This window comes from Corvus brachyrhynchos, unplaced genomic scaffold (assembly GCF_000691975.1).
Source record: "Corvus brachyrhynchos isolate BGI_N302 unplaced genomic scaffold, ASM69197v1 scaffold87, whole genome shotgun sequence".
Lineage (NCBI taxonomy): Eukaryota > Metazoa > Chordata > Aves > Passeriformes > Corvidae > Corvus > Corvus brachyrhynchos.
In genome coordinates, this window is record NW_008239767.1 from 4,453,822 (window position 1) to 4,470,270 (window position 16,449).

The window sequence follows — 16,449 nt, forward strand, 5'->3', positions numbered from 1 at the left end:
AGAGGATTTGGTCCTTGGGATCACAGCATTGATTTCAGAGCAAGGTATGAGTGTATCCTCTGTCTAGCCTTGGAGCAGGGTCAGGCAAGAGCATTTCCTCATCAGCAGTGTTCTGGGTTGCTCCCACTCCTGTTCTGTTCTTTTGGGAGCAGCACCTCTGTGCTGTGCAGATGGTTTCACAACTGGCTGCTCATTCTAGGGCAGCTTCCTGCTTGTCAGCCTGGTTATTTCTCTTGGGACCACACGTGTGCTGCAGCCTCAGGAAGGGGAGGTTTCCCTGCTGGTAGCTGCGGCTCCCTCCGGCTGCACTGCAGAGGCTTGGCCCAGTGATCACAAGGGAGGCTGGGTTCTCTCAGGTGCTGGCACAGACCCCGCAGTGCCCATCAGGAGTATCTTCCTGGATCACTCTCAGCACTTGTGTGTGACCCAGCTAGATACTAATTTCTACAGATGAACCTGTTCCAGGAGTGTGCAGTTGCTCTGGAAGTTGCATCCTGTCTTGGTTGTGATAACTGTCTTGACCTTAAAATTAGAAAATCAGTGCAAAGTGTCCAGCATTGCCAGGGTGGCACCTGGGTGAGTAGTAGGAAACCACAGAGCTGGGTGCAGTAAGAGAGGGGAAAAGAGAAGGGCGTAGTGTTGTCCTTCTGGGCAGTGGTGAGCCACTAGATCTAGATCAGCCAGAAGTGTAACCTCATGTGTGCCAGGTACTAACACAGGAGTATTTGACACTATTATGGTACACTCCTGAGTTACAGTCTGATAAACTAATGTCTGCATTGTAATATTTTGAGTTAGCCATATTGCTCTGAATTTTTCTGGAAACCATCTTGTAATGAACTGAGAGATATTAACCTAAGGTCTACAGCTTTTTATGTTCCTTGTAGAGAGTAAATAAACTTGAAAATTGCTAGGTGTACTGGAAATTGTGAAATATCTCATAAGTACCAGAGTCCAAACTGGAGCAGAGTCTCAAAAATTGCAGGGATTGAGATCTATGGGTAAACTAGAGATTCTTGAGCAAAGTTACATTCTTTGCCTAGCCTTCTTTCCTATCTTGAAAAACATTTTTCTTTTGAAGGTGTCTGTCATTGCTACAGCTTAATAACTTCCCAAAAGTAGATTGTATATTTTACTAGCATATGAAAGCATTTCAGAAAAAAACTTACATGAGCTGAAAGGAATGATCAGTGGTTGTTTTCATGTTAAGACAGCTGACTTCTTAGAGTGCATGAAACTGAAATGAAATGCCGTCAATTTCTCCAGCTGTACAGGGGGTTTTGCCTCTGGCTCGAGTGGCTTTTTAACTTCCCAAGTAAATGGTTCAGTGCTGATGACCTGAATCCAAGGGGCTGGAAATCTGCCCAGCAGAAAAGGACCTGGGGATGCTGGTCGAGAGCGGCTGAACATGAGCCAGCATGTGCCCAGGTGGTCAGGAAGGTCAGTGGCACCTGGCCTGTATCAGCAATAGTGTGGCCAGCAGGACCAGGGCAGGGATTGTCCCCCTGTACTCAGCACTGGTGAGGCCACACCTCGAGTGCTGTGTTCTGGGCCCCTCACTTTAAAAAGAACATTGAGGTGCTGGAGGGTGTCCAGAGAAGGGCAACGCAGCTGGTGAAGCGTCCTGTAAGGAGCAGCTGAGGGAGCTGGGGGTGTTTAGCCTGGAGAAAAGGAGGCTCAGGAGGGACCTTATCACTCTCTACAACTGCCTGAAAGGAGATTGTAGCCAGCTGGGGGTTGGCTTCTTCTCCCAGGGAATCCATGACAGGACAAGAGGAAATGGCCTCAAGTTCCACCAAGGGAGGTTTAGGTTGCATATTTGGAAAAATTTCTTCTTGGAAGGAAGCAGCATTGGAACAGGCTGCCCAGGGAAGTTGTGGACTCACCATCTCTGGTGAGATTTTAAAAGACATGTAGATGTGGCAGTAAAGAAAATAGTTTAATGGTGGCCTTGGCAGTGCTGGGTTAATCATTGGACTCAGATGATCTTAAAGGGCTTTTCCAACCTTAACAATTCTATGAATTTCCTGCAGTGTAGAATACTTTGTGAGAAATTAGATTTTTGCCTTTATAGATGCTGAGTTTGCCAGAGATAAATGATTGTTACATTTCAAAGATAAAACTCTTGAGATGAGAGAAGCAATTATGATTTTCAGGACATACAACAGATCTGTACTAAGTCTTCCTTTCAAGGGAGCAGGGGGAAAAGGATACTTTCCTATTTTCTACATGGCAGATCATGACTTGTATCTTCTCTTGAGTCCATAAAACTGACTATTTCTCTCATATGTAAATAGAACTAGCAAAAAAGTGCATAAAAGCATAATCAGATAATCACTCATTCCAGTAGATGCTGCGTAAGTGTATGAAGTTACTGAAGGAACACCAGGAGTGAAGTAGGTGTGTGGGGTTTTGTTGGGGTTTTTTTGATGGTATGCTTTCTTATTTTCCTGTTTGTTGGTTTTTTTCTTTGTACCATCAACTTGCCATTAAACACACAAACAGTAAACATTTGCTTAAAATACCTACTATCTGAATTACCTGAAATAATGCTTTATCTAGCCCTTAAAATTGCTCAAGATTAAACACTGACCATTACTGCCTTCAATTTTTTTTCATCAGAATCAAGCTTTGAAATGTGATGGAGGAGGCATTTCTAATAAAGCCCCTGACATATGCATAGTGTATAAGCTTCATTTGGAGTGTGGCAGATTGATTAATCTCGTTGATTGGTTAGAGGTATGTGATGATGCAAACAGTACCTTTACCTGCTTTCAGTATTCTGATTTATCTTTCTGCTGCATGTCTGCTTTTCTTTAGTGCCCCTTTTGACAGCTTAAATCATTGCATACCATGGTCCACAGTACCCACAGTAACTCAAATAAGTAATGCTCTATTGTGAATCATTTATTTCCAGCTCTGTTATTCTGTGGTGAAACTGTTTCGCTTCTGTTTTATGCTCTGCACAGATCAGATTTTGTGCTTAAAAATTGGCATTTCTTTTTTGTTTTTAAGTATTCTGTGACACTTTTACAGAAACAGGCAAGTGGGGCTCTTGGAGAGAATGCTTTTGCCAGGGAAAAGCACGGGTCATTCTAGCTTGATAACCTGTCTCATACTGTAGCCAAGAGAAGAGGTAGTATAGGAAGAGAACATACATTAATGTGATAAAGTCTCCGTGGCTAACAATCACACTTCGGTTCTAAAGTTTCCTGAACTTGAGTGCTGCTTCTGTATTTTGTAAACCTACCTGGATGTCATTACCAGTACATTTTAGTAACCACAGCATCCTCTGCAAGAAACTCTGTAGTTCAACTACCTGCAGTTTAGAGGATACTCTTTTTTACTTGTTCCAAGTGTGTTCTGTTTGCTGCTGTCTTGCTTGTGTATTGTATATTTCTATCCAGACTCTTGCTGTCCCTCAGTTTTAAAGATTTCTTCACAGCCAACTTACCTCTATCACTTCCCCAGAATATTTAAGCAGTCTCACTTTGAGAATATTTTTTCAGTTCTGTAGTTTCTCTGAGAATGGGTCAGGACCCGGAACTGTTTGAGATTTAAAATGCAGGCACGTGAGTTCACAGAGTGATGTCTTGCATTTTGTATTGCCATGGTAATATGTACCTTGCTTGCTCTTCAATTGCTGCTGAACTGACACGCTCACAGAGTTCTCCTTGCAAGATCTTACTGCCCCTGAATGATAGCTTTCAGCTCAGAGCTCACTATTTTGTATCTGTCTGTCTATGAACTGGAATAAATCTGTGCTGTTTTTCCCTTTCTAGGCTTTCTCAACTGTGGTGATGGCAGCTGAGGAACCAAATGCAGATGCAGCTTCCTCAGACCAGGTGGATGATACTATCCAGTATCCTTTCTCATTTCTCTCAAGCTTGCCATTGAAAAGCTTACAGGATTTATGAACCAGGGGTTTTAAAATACAGTTTCATGTGCCCTAATTAACTAATTTCAGAAAACTTAAACAGTCTTAATGTACTGAAAGTGTCTAAGAAATAGATCAGTTGAAATAGTTGGGCTGGGAGTGGTGTGGTAAGAGAGCAGCTTTTGTCTATAGGAGTTGTTTGGGTCTGAAACAGAACCAAAAGTTCATAAAACAAGTTGAAACTGATATAATCATCAGAGTTGGTATGGCTGCTAGATAGGGGTAGAGCATTACTGGGGAACAGATGGAAAGGGGGCTGTGACCTAGAGAGCAGATGGAGAAACAGAAGCAGTAGTTCATTATGTTCTAGTACCTTAGAGCTGAGAACTTCGTTTCCACAGGACACCCGGTCTGCTCCTTACTTTGTCCTGATCCTGAACTGAGGTCTAAAAAATATTTAATAGATGAGCATTAGAACCAAAACTCATGGCTACAGCAGTAGTGCTGCTACAGAGAAGAAATGAATAGTTGTACCAAAAAAGACTTAACTAAAAGAAGGATGATTATATGCTCTAATACTATACCTGGCTTTCCCGGCTTTCCTTTTTTACAAGCTCCACTGTTAATTGTCACTCACAATAAATTAAATTCTGTAACTCAGGAATATAAACCTGTATGTCAGGCAGGCAGCAAGAAAGGCAGAGCAAATAAAAAGTAAGGAGAAGGTGGTGCTGTGAAACCTCAGAAGAAATCTCCATAATTATCTATCCATTTTTTTGTCAAGGGACATAAAAGTATAAATTCTTGTGAGACGCCACATAATTGGTATGTTTGTAGGCTTTAAGCTTCTCTCAGCAGTGGGAAAAAGAACTCTTCCTTTGCTGTCACGTTGTATGCATGTGGCAGAAGTACTGATCAGATTGAAAATTTGTGCTTCTGTAGGCAACTCGTGCTCTGCCCTTATTTCCAGCAATTTTATTGTGCAACACGTTGTGTAATCTGTGCTTACCCTGACTTAGAAATCTTGCCCTCCTAGAAGAGAACAGTGTCTCTGTCACTGTGTCATAAAAAGTGTACTTGGTTTCCTTCACCACATGTCCAGTGCTCGCTTTATTCGAGCTGTTTCTGAACTGGAGCTCCTGGGCTTCATAAAGCCCAGCAAGCAGAAGACTGACCACGTGGCAAGGCTGACATGGGGAGGCTGTTAATGTGCCACCAAGGTGCCAGTAAACCTTCCCAGGAGAGCGAGGGCTGTGTTCCCACTACACCACTCCTCGCTAACTTTGCATACTGAGTCAAAGTCAGCGGTGCCTGAATGTTGAGAGATACATTCTGAGTGCCTGGACAGGCTTGAATAGAGATGTTGTTTTTTAATGCTCATCTTCCCTGTGTAATGTTCTGGTCTATTAATGCTCGTGTTCCAAATACTGTATTGTTGTGCCAGTTCCAGGCTTCTTTGATGTGTGATATTTAACAGACCCCTGATACAACTCAGGCTAGCAAGCCAAACGGGCAGCACTGGCTGTGTAGGCCACAGAAGTGATGAAGCAGTATTAACATCCTTATAAGCTGATAGGATTTGAGTCATTATTATAAAATGCCTTCTAGCTCCCTGAACTAGATTTAAAAACAAATAAAACAAGTATGCTAAAGAAGACAACAAATTTTGTGTTCAGGCTCTGCTGTGTGTTCTTCCAAACTGGTCCTAACTCCCTAAAAACTCCTTGAGGAAGAGAAGGGGAGAGAATAATTACGAATACATGAAGTTTTGCTCTTTGGTAAGAGCAAAAGTTAACTGCTTAAATAATTTCCTTTTTCTAGTGAAGGTGATGGGTATTAGCTGACTTTTGCTGTTAGGGAAATTTGTGTCAGCATAGACTGAGTACATAGTACTTGTGCACTCAGGTGGAAGATAGGAAAATCCCCACGTAAAGCAGATGTTGTAACCTCCCTCTGCCGAGGGTTTGTGTTGCATGCAGGCACAGGGAATAGCTGTGTGAAAGGCAGTGGAGGCTGAGCATGTAAAAGCATTGCTCATCTGATGATCAATTTTCAAAAAGCCTTCTCAGACCAGCCTTTTTCCTTGACTCCGTCCTGTTTCTCAACCATGGGAAAAGCCTTTAGGAACCAAAAGGGAAAAGCTGCATTGCCCTCCAGAGCAGTGTGTCTGCTGTGCTTCAATAAACCCTGCCAGGGGCTGTGAGAGGCGCATTGCAGCACTCTGTATGGGCAGGAACTTCAGGGCAGCCCGACCACCTAGGAAGGGCTGCAGTTAAGGGAGGTGTTCAGACTTCCTCCCTCCCAGACAGCTGCAAAGTTGGGTGGTAATTACTTTATTGTAAAAGACTACCTCCACAACTTCCAGACATCCTCAGTAGACTGAGAAAGGATTACAGGCTTCACTTGCCTACTGAGGAATTGAAGTGCTGCCCTTGTTTAGCCATCACTAGACTCCAGATGCTCCTACTTAGTTGCACTGGCATTTCAGCCTGGAGCTGTGAGGATGAAATCATTTCCATAAACCAGAGCTGCACTGGAGAGGGGAAGTCATGTTAGAAGAACCAGTAACTTATGCAGCCATTTCCCCAGGAATGGATGTAAGAGATGTCAGGCTTGTTTTAAATATGTTCAGAGAGGGTAGGAGTCGTGTGTTTTCCAATTACAGTAATTGCAGAGTCACAGCAACACATCCTGCTGTGTCTAAGTGAGAGTCTGGTTCTAAATGCTGCCAGACAGTTCAGGAGAGGGAGGAGGAGGAGCTTATCAGATGCTGCCTGAACACACCACTTGGGAAACAAGGACAAAAACCTCAAGAGCTCAAATTTTTAGGATCACAGTGGAGCACTTGCAAAAGTTCCAAGACACAGGTAAAAAATTCCCCTGTTCTTCCCTGGAGCCCAAGCTCAGGGACCTGTTCAGTAGCATATACAAGCAGCTTTCTAGCAGCAGAGGAAAGCAAGACATTTCAGCAGAGGGGAATGCTGGACACCCCCCATCCTGAACCTCGCCCCATTTATCTCAAAAACACACTTGACAAATGAAAGGCAGCAGCACCAAATGTCTCTGATGTGTAAGAGGAGAGGGAGCCAAGTGCTTTGCTGTGTAGCTGGCCCCTGCCACCCCTCTGCTAACCTTACTCCAGGTAACTTTCACACCCCTGGAGGGTAAAACATTCCGAAATAAAGAGAAACCAGCCTCAACAGTGTGTGGCCTTTAATCCCCAAATGTGCAGGCAACATGACATTAAAACAGTAAAATTAATAATGGCTGTTTCTTCCCTTTAACTAATAACAAGTTTGTAAGGTTAAAGTCACATTTGCTGTGCTACATACGGTTTCTCAGAATCAAATCTTTAATTCTGTACTTGGTGCTTCATCTTCTTCAGCAAGGAGGGTATGAAGGTTGAACAGTTAAAAACACAAACTAAACTGGTCATAAATTTAATTTAGTTCACCTTTCTTTCTTCAGAAGCTGGACTCTGCAATCAGTCCTACCTTCCTGGAAAGAGCTTAAACATCACTGAATCTGGAACCAACATCAGCAACAACTGAGACATCCTTACATACCTTAGCTGAAATACAGATTTCAACTGGAAAATTAAAAATTAAATTCTACAACTGTCTGCATAATAATAACCTTTTGCAGACACTCCAGAAAACCTTCACTGTCTGCAGTGTTCACTTGAAGAAAACAGGACCAAAAAACCCCAAAGTGCCAGTGTCTGTAGTAGTTCTGAAACCCTTTTTACAGTGTAAAGCCTCACCTCTGAACTAACTGTATCATATTCTTAGGTAGCCACATCTTTCAACAGAACTGCTGCCAAAAACCAGACCTGAATGCAAGTTAACTCTTACTAAAATAATTTTCCAACCCTTAAGAGTTAAAGATGCTGTTCTTTGACACCTCTTTACACTACTGCACTACTGGTTTCAAAGACCAACTTTGTAATTTTTCTTTTATCTTGAAGCCTACAACAGCAATAAACTCTAAAAATAGGCCAGGTGCCTGTAAAAGCCATTCATTCTCACATTTTTCATCACTGAGAATGACTTCTAACACAAAAGTCACAAGCACTGGTTAACATGAGCATAAACTCAATACTTTACCAGCCTCCATTTTTCTCCCTACTGTGGAATCAGAAAGCTTAAATCCCTCCCAGTTCCCAGCTCGGGAATGAAGAGAGCTTTCACAAAGCAGTTTCTAAGCAGAATCTGTGACTAGTCATGCTGTTCAAGAGCACACAAGCAAATCCCAAGTATCAGCACACAAGATTGCTTGAATCTCCTTCCTTTGCAACCTTGAAAAATGCTGAATCATCTCACAGCTATAAGCTCTCACGCCTAGACACAAAAATCAACACATGCTGCTTTTCAAGTACACAGCAACAGATCTGCTTGGAAAGACATATACACATCAATACCTTAAAAACAGGTTAACCAAGATCTTTGGTTTCACTCTGTTAAGTTCCAATTAACTGTTCTCAGCTTGCGTGGCTTTTGGGTAAGACTGCAGTTACACACAAATAGCTAAAATATTCTGCACGTGGGCACCACAAAGTGTAGTGCCAGTGCATAGTTACTGAATTGTACCCATTTCTCCTTGACTCAAAAGCCTTTGAAAAGGCTCTGCAAAGCAGGTTTGTTTTAAAGCACCAGCCAGCGCCTCACAGCACCCCAATTTCCCTACTTTTTCAACAGCCATCAAGCTGTCAACCATTTTCCTACTGAAGAGTATTACGTGTCTTGTTAGAACAAGCCTTTCATGTGTGATTCATCACACCAGATACTGGCACTGAGATTAGGAAAATGAGCCAGTTTGAAGTCCAAGACAGGTTAAAAAATGAAAAATTTCAAAGAATGCAACCTCGTTTCCAAAACAGGCGCAAATTAGGCATACCACAGCTGTGATACATCAGCACCTACAGTGCCATGCTTTTCATCTGCCACAAGACTGTTTATTATGCATCACTTTAGAGCAGTACAGGAATGGGTAGGTGCTAACATGACATCACTTCTTATTTATAAATCCTAATATCCCAAAGGAAAAGATAAGAACACAGGAAATACATGAGATATATCAGGATACCAGAATTTGCACGGTGGTCCACCTAGAAGCAGTGGATTTTCCTAGCCTAGGCAACTTAATAAAAGGTCAAAAAGTGAGGAGCAGGAAGGAGAGGGACTGAGGACTCCAAGGCAGACAACAGAAATTGCAGCCCTTGGTAGTTTTATCTTCAGTGACAGAAGACCTGAGAGGGGAGTCTCTGAGAGAGCAGAGATTTCTCGTTTTTGGGATTCTGAAAATAAAGTAGAAATAATCCAAATATTTAGGTAAGATAGGTTTCAAGAAAGTGAGCAGAAAATACTCGATACTTTGGCAGTCTGTCCAATTCTGCACCTTCAATCTCACTCCTAACTGAAAGAGTTCACCAAGAACCAGAGCTCAGCACAGGGTTTCTCTGATACTGTTAAGTAAGCATCAGCATGAGCCAATTACTGAGTACATGTACCAGCTTCAACTTAAAACTCCTCTGTTAATTTGAGATGGCACAGAGATCTATCACAGAGCAGACTTCCATTTCACCAGAAGCTGACAGTAAGTTAGAGAAGACAGCAGTTTATAACCAAACGATTACTCTGAAACTGCTTTCTTGTCCCCAAAGCAGGTAACTGAAGGCCTTTGGGAGCAGTACTTCCACCCCACAACACACAGATCTAGACTTGCCATGTAGGAACTTTGCAGTGATCCAGAGACTCAGCACTGCCCAGACAGCAGCAGCCAGCAGCAGTAGAGCAGTCTGTCAACAGCTGAATGCATCCAGCAAGCGCCTCAGCCCTTAACAGACATTACACACCTTCAGCTCTTGCAGTACCTACACTGTTCCAGCTTGCAGGACATGCACCTGCTCTATCTCATGAACAAATTTCCTTTAAATGTGTCATTGAAATCTGACGGAAGGCAAGTGCAGCTGCTGTTTGAGTCAGCTGCAAGTTACATCACCAGTTTCATGTCCATTCTGTACCAAACGTACTTCCTCAACACAAAACAATACAGCTGATCTAAGGAAGATTTCTCTGCCTCTGAAGAATGACCTGAGATTTTAATTCACCTTCTTCTCCTCATCTTAAACTGACCCACCCACTATTGCTAGTAAATAAAGTTTTCATTTAAACACTCAGATTTAAGTTTATTCATACACAGCAAAAGTTCCACCTGCATATTAAAAACAAACAGATTAGAAGTAAATGTTTTATTCTTCCAACTAAATTCCAGTACTACAAGGGCAGTAAAACAATGATACACTGAAAAATTGCAGCAATAAACATTTGTTAAAGACTGATAGAATAAATAAAAACTACAAAAATGAGAAATCATATAAACCCATTCTTAACCCCCAAAAAAGTCATGGAATACAGAAATGCCCTCCTTCACTATTTCACAGGCAGTACTGTGGGCTATTTGCTTAAAATTGTCCTGGGATTACATTCTAATTTAACTGTGATTACAGCTTTGTTGTAGTGCACAGTTATGAAAACCACACTAACTTCAGTCAGAAGTGTCATTCTACATTTTTATTTACACAACCAGTGAAGGGCAACTTCTAGAACACCAGCTTTAATCCTTTACTTTTTCAAACTTATTAACATAAGAAGCCAAATCGTAATGATACAGCAAATGAGGCCACTGGTATTATTACAGGTAGCAAAGGTCCACATCCAGGTGGTACTGACATCAGGGAGCACTCCAAAACCAGTTGCTGCATAAGAGTGGTTGCCACTGACAAAAGCTTGAAATAACCTGTGTTCACAGGGGGGAAAAATATGGCATTGCTGCAAGTCTTTACTGGGATAGCTTGCAACAATAAAACAGGGTGTATAGGGCAGCCCACATATGCAGAAAGTGTGATTCATGAAACATCTGGAAAGAGAAAAAAAAAAGAGTTAGTGACAGAGGTAACAAATGTCAGCTCTATGCAAACCTGCTATGGTAGTATCAGAACTGGTTTCAAAATGAAAACCCCAGCATGCTGTGGGAAAACAGTTCTAGATGTTTTTAACACAAGCTGCGTTTTCTCTCACACATTCCTTTCAACCTCAGTATTCCGTATCATCAATTTCGAGTATTTTACCTTGGGGCCTAGCAGCTTAACAGCAAACAATGGCCATTTAAATTATTGAACACTTGGTAATTCAATGCTACTACAGGGATCAGAAGAAATAGATACTCACAGCTGGCAGGCTGTTCTCCATATCGTCGCATGATCTGATCATGCGTGAACTTCACAAATGCGTCATATTGTTCTGCAAGGATGAAGCATTACAAGTGTGAGTATTAAGTTTAACTCAAGCTGAAAAATACTCAGGGCTAATTTTTATACACAGAAATCATCCAAGTTAAACACACCCCCAACTAGCAGTAGTTTTAAGTAACGTTATACAGTTCATAGCTGCCGTTTCTTTTTTTTCCTCCAGAACAATCCAGCAAATGTCCCCTTAATTAAAAGACTTTCCCTTACAAACTTCTGTGAATGAGGAAGATAGCAATAAACTCGAAGAGAATTATGCTGCACATAACAAAGACCTCAATATACCTCACACCTGCTGAGTATCACACATTGTATTTTGAACAAATGGAAGTCTGCCCAATTTACAGATCCATAATGGAGGCAGAGTAGTTAAGGAAAACATGGCATAGAGGCCAGTGCTAGGGTTGGAAACATAATCTGTCTGTTCCTATCACTACCAGATGTAACAAAATTAATTTAATGAAATGGAAACACAAAAGTACAGGAAAGGGATTTGCTACAGAGTTAGAAAATCTTTTTGATGACCACCGAAAAATCAAAAGCAAACAAGAAACTAAAAGGATGAAATGCTAAGTGACTAACTTTTGAGTAATTCCAATCACAAAAGTAGCTACTATGGGAGACATACAGTTGACTGTGGACTGCATGAAAACAGTTACTGTGTCATTTGAAATGAAATTTTGATATGAAACATACTTGGCTTTGAACTAAGCACTGTTATTTCCCAGAAAGGTTACTCTTTCTATACACACATACATACAAATACATTCGCAATATTTTATTCAGTTTTAATACTGCACTCATCAGCAGGATATCACCTTTCAGAATTAGGAAATTGAACAAGGAGAGTAATATCTACCAGATGCCGCTCCTCTCCATTCCCCTTCCTCCCTTGTGGGAAAATACATGTGCAGCAATGTGGGGTGTTCTGAGAAAAGGGCAAGGTCAAAGAAGGCAATCTTCAACCAAAAATGCAGTTAGATTTGTAGTGGTTCCTAGTCCCACAGGTTTGCCCCAATAAAGTCCCCATCCTCTTGCAGGGATGAGCTTCACCTTTGAAGTAAACAGGGTATCAGTAATCAGCAAGTAGTGCAGCAGCAGCAGCCCAAAGTATGGAGCGGACCCAAAGATCTGAGGACATTCATCCCTGACCAAGGGGGAGTGGGATCATGGCAGCCAGCTCCCCTCTGCCCACAAGCAGGACCTGTTTCACTGCAGTTCTGACCAGCGGCTTTTCAGCAGCCATGCAAGGACTTCAGCCAAACAACAAAAAACCACGAAGAGCAGACTGAAGGATCTAGTGCCCTGAAACTATTTCAAAAAATAACAGCAACTGGAACTTTTCCTAAAAGTATGTATTAGAGGCCAAAACTGAACTTGCAAATGTTCTTTTTTAAAGGTGGTAGTCAACATACACAGCTGCTTTGTAACATCATCCTTGTTAGAACTATGGCTTGGCAAATTATTTTAAAATCCAGTTACTAAAAAGTCCCTTTCTTGTGACATTCAGATTCAGAAGTTAAGCAATCCAAAGGTAGGAGCAGCCTATAGTGAACTACTTGAAAATTTAAGTGAACACTGCACAAATATTTACATCACTGTATCATATATAACATCCTAACCAAATATTTTAAGTCAGGTGACTAAATGACATGAACACAAATACAATTACAATACTATAAAAGTCTGTTTTTCACAGATTCTTTAAAACCTTTCAAGCTAGTGTTTCGCTAAGGCGCTTCCAAAACCCAGTTTGTGCTAACACAGCAGTTTCAGGTAACAGAGGCAGAAAGAGAAATCAGGGCATTACAATGATCTGAGTTTTCCATTTACCCCACATTTATTCTGCATGAAAAGCAACTTTGCTTGCAAAGAACATGGAAGAAGGAAAGAATAGGCAGTATCTGGCTAACTACCTACATGACAACTCTGATTCAGAAAATATCCAAGATGCAAACATTAAGTCATTTGAAAGAAGCTATTCAATTGAGATTTATTATGGAATTTCCAGTTACATTTCCTTTGACTTCACTTTCATAAGAAAGAGTATCACCTTACTGCACAAAGTTTAGAAAGGGATATAACCATTCTGTCAGCACACAATCATAACTGGCCTTCTACGTGAGGAATTTCTAAATTCTTTTGTCAGTCTCTCTTTCTAAATTCCCATATAATGTTGAAAATGTATTACTAGCTTAATATATGTGATGCAGTAACATGATCTTCCTAACTGCTCTTTTGGTGAGCACCATGGCAAGAACAAGTAAACCTAAAAATCATCTCACTAAACCACAACTCCCCAGATAGAATTCAATCCCCTCCCTTTCCCAAAAACAAACCCAACAGTGCTCCCTTTGGGACTGAAAGACAGTGCACATGTAAGGAACTTGACAGAGGGGCTTCCTGTTTGTAGCTTGTACTCCAAAAGTGTCTGGAACAAATGTAAATCTATCTGGTCTTCAAATGGTTATGATGCCTGCTAAATGAAATGCCATTTAAGAAAATACTAGAAATGACCCAATTCCTAATACACATAAATTAGGAGAAAAAAAGTTTTATGGAGTCCTAATTAATCACGCTGAAGCAGATTAAGAAAAACACTGAAATGGAACACCAGGCCCAAAGCAGCAGAAGTATTCATGGCTCTAGTTATAGTTTTAAATAGATGTAGATTTAAGAGGGACATACAACTATAGCAATTTCTTACACAGAAATGGCAGATCAGCAAGTGTAGAACATGAACAGAATCTCAGGTGCAGAGACAATACTATCACAAGCAACCCACAAGCCTGGTGATTTTCCGCATGTGCATGCTTGTAAAGGTTTTATTCCCACACCTGAAGAGACCTGCCAACTTTAATTCTGATGTGTTTGCAGGACAGAAGCAGAACAGCAGTAGGTACTCAAAACCAATGCTGCAGAACAGTGTGCTCAGATTTTTATTATCATCACACTAAACATTAAATTAGACTCCAAATAGTATTGTGAAAGCACCTAACTCTGAATGCACAAGAATTTAGGTGCTCAAATGCTAACAAGAGGCTTAGAAGTAAAAGACCTCAAAAACTGAAGAAAGGTCATATTTACAATGCTGACATTAGCACGATCCTTATGGAAAGATAAGTTGGCATCAGGTGCCAAGAATTTCAGCTGAATTGTGAAATACAAGAATTCAGCATGGAGCATCAGAAAAGCAGTTGAACTGACTCTCAAGCAGATACCAAACACTGCTGGCACCAGTGTAATGGTAAGTACTGGGAAGAGAAAGGGAAATCTTAGCTACTGTCACCTTGCCAGATTCCAGAAAAAGGAAGTCAGTTCCCAAGCAGGAAAAAAAAAAACCAAAACAAAAAAACAGTCCTTCAAAAAGAGCTCTAAAGGCAGTCTTTCTGGAAGGAGAAAAAGAAAAAAATAAGAAAAAGAAAGAAAAAAAGAGGAAACTACCAACATACACACAATAGCGAGAGAAAGTTCTAACTGAAATAAAACCACTGTCTGCACTGACTAGTAACAGCTAGGAGTCATAGTTTCTATCCAAAGCAGCACAGAAGGAAAAAACCTATTAAAGGGAGTAAACGTCGTTTTTTTCTGTCATGTATGCAACCCCATTCCTTCATCAGACTAGGTCAGAAAAAAACATACACTGTAACAAAAATAAGAGAAGTTTTAGGCTTTCAAACTCACTCTGACATATTATTCTGAACTGTATAAGATACCTGCAAGTTTTGTGGTCAAAATTTCTTCATACTCTTCACGGATTTTCTCTTCACGTTCTTTCAGCAAACGTTCACAGATCATTCCAACTTGTCTGAGAGTAAACAGGGGCTGTTCTTTTTTCAATGGTGATGATGCTGCAGATGAAGTACCTAAGATTAAATATTTGGGCATACCAATTTACAATTACAAATAGATCAGAACCCGTTTTTTATAATCAGTTTTTTCACACCTTCCACATTAAAGGAACTTTACAAAACATTTGAAGAAGACTTTCTCTGCTGTTTGACCCTCCTAATCACTATTGAAGCAGAACTGGATGCTCAAAAGGAAGACATCTGCAATGGACAACAAGTACAGCTATCAAACCCCCAAGAGTGTTACACAAACCATGCGAACACCATTTACATGGCAGTGTCCATGTACAAATTTAAGCTTCTATTTTATATAAAAATTACAGTACAGTATTACAGTGTATTGGTGCAAAGACAGATGCTTTTGCAAAAGCCTATTACAGTATCAGCAACAGAGCAGACAGGATGGTCTCCTGAAAACGATGCCAGCTTTCTGTCCTACCAATTCTTAAAATGAAAAGCTACCATCTTCCAGACCAATGCTATTATTGCCAAAAAAGTAACCAAGGGGGAAAACTATTTACTCAAATGGAATCTGACAAAATAACAGAATATAGCAGAATTACACACAATTTATGGCCAAAAAACCAACAGTAACTGGTGAGAAGGTGCCATAAAACACCAAGTAACTAGAAGAAAATGTTTACACAAGCAGAGTCTAAGAAAACATATGAAAATTACACAGAATTATCTGGGTACCTGGCAAAGCTGGTCCAGTATGGAGAAATGCATGTGGCTGTGCATCAGTAGAACAACAAGGATCTGTCTGCTGGAAGCTATTTTCTAAATGTCTTCTCTTCTGCATGCGTTTGTACTCCTGTTTTATGTTGTACAGAATTTGTTCTAAAAAAAAAAAAAAAAAAAAAAAAAAAAAAAGAAAAAACCCCTGAAAGAATCATCTTTACATTTCACCATTTTGCTTGATTTCCATTCAAACATCAAATGCTGTAGATAAATAACAGATGATAAAAGATACACAGACTCTTAAAAAATGACCTGCAAAACCCACAATGTTTTACCTAAGACATAAAACAATTAAACTAATTAAAAGAAAGGTAACCCAGACTGTTTTCACCAGGAGAACACTAGCAAAAGTGCTCTTAGTTAAGGTCAAGTATTGGCACCAGAGTACTGCTAACAATAAAAACCCAGCATCCTAAAATTTAGGAATACACATAGATAAAAACTTGGCTGTAAGACTTATACTGGTATTAATTATCTTCGCTTCATTTATTTAATCTGCAATTTAATCTTTCACCCACACACAGCATTTATCACTCATGCAGTTAACAGTAACAAGAGACTCTAGAATAAAACATCCACATGAATTACCATTCCTCTCTGTAGGTTGAGTGGCCTACAGGCAGCACACTGAAGAGGAAAACACAATTTAGGCAATATGCATTAAGTGCCTACTG

The 16,449-nt window shown here is 40.5% G+C and overlaps 2 protein-coding genes across 4 annotated transcripts in view; one reads left to right on the top strand and one right to left on the bottom strand.

Moving 5' to 3' along the window:
• ORC3 (origin recognition complex subunit 3) overlaps positions 1 to 5,541 on the top strand; it is a 33,315-nt gene extending 27,774 nt beyond the window's left edge. For 2 of the 3 annotated variants that reach the window (XM_017742818.1, XM_017742820.1), the window contains exons 17-19: positions 2,623 to 2,739; positions 3,783 to 3,862; positions 4,980 to 5,541. In XM_017742818.1, coding sequence (XP_017598307.1) covers positions 2,623 to 2,739; positions 3,783 to 3,862; positions 4,980 to 5,085 — 303 coding nt within the window. In that variant the 3' untranslated portion in view covers positions 5,086 to 5,541. The remainder of the gene's footprint in view (positions 1 to 2,622; positions 2,740 to 3,782; positions 3,863 to 4,979) is intronic. The other variant, XM_017742821.1, reaches the window with a different exon arrangement.
• A 1,534-nt stretch (positions 5,542 to 7,075) lies between these two features.
• AKIRIN2 (akirin 2) lies at positions 7,076 to 15,926 on the bottom strand (the record flags this gene model as incomplete). Its single annotated transcript, XM_017742807.1, has 4 exons — positions 7,076 to 10,795; positions 11,107 to 11,178; positions 14,900 to 15,049; positions 15,731 to 15,926. Coding segments are annotated over 4 exons (429 nt in total), but the record flags the coding sequence as incomplete, so codon positions are not given.
• Between the last annotated feature and the right edge of the window lie 523 nt (positions 15,927 to 16,449).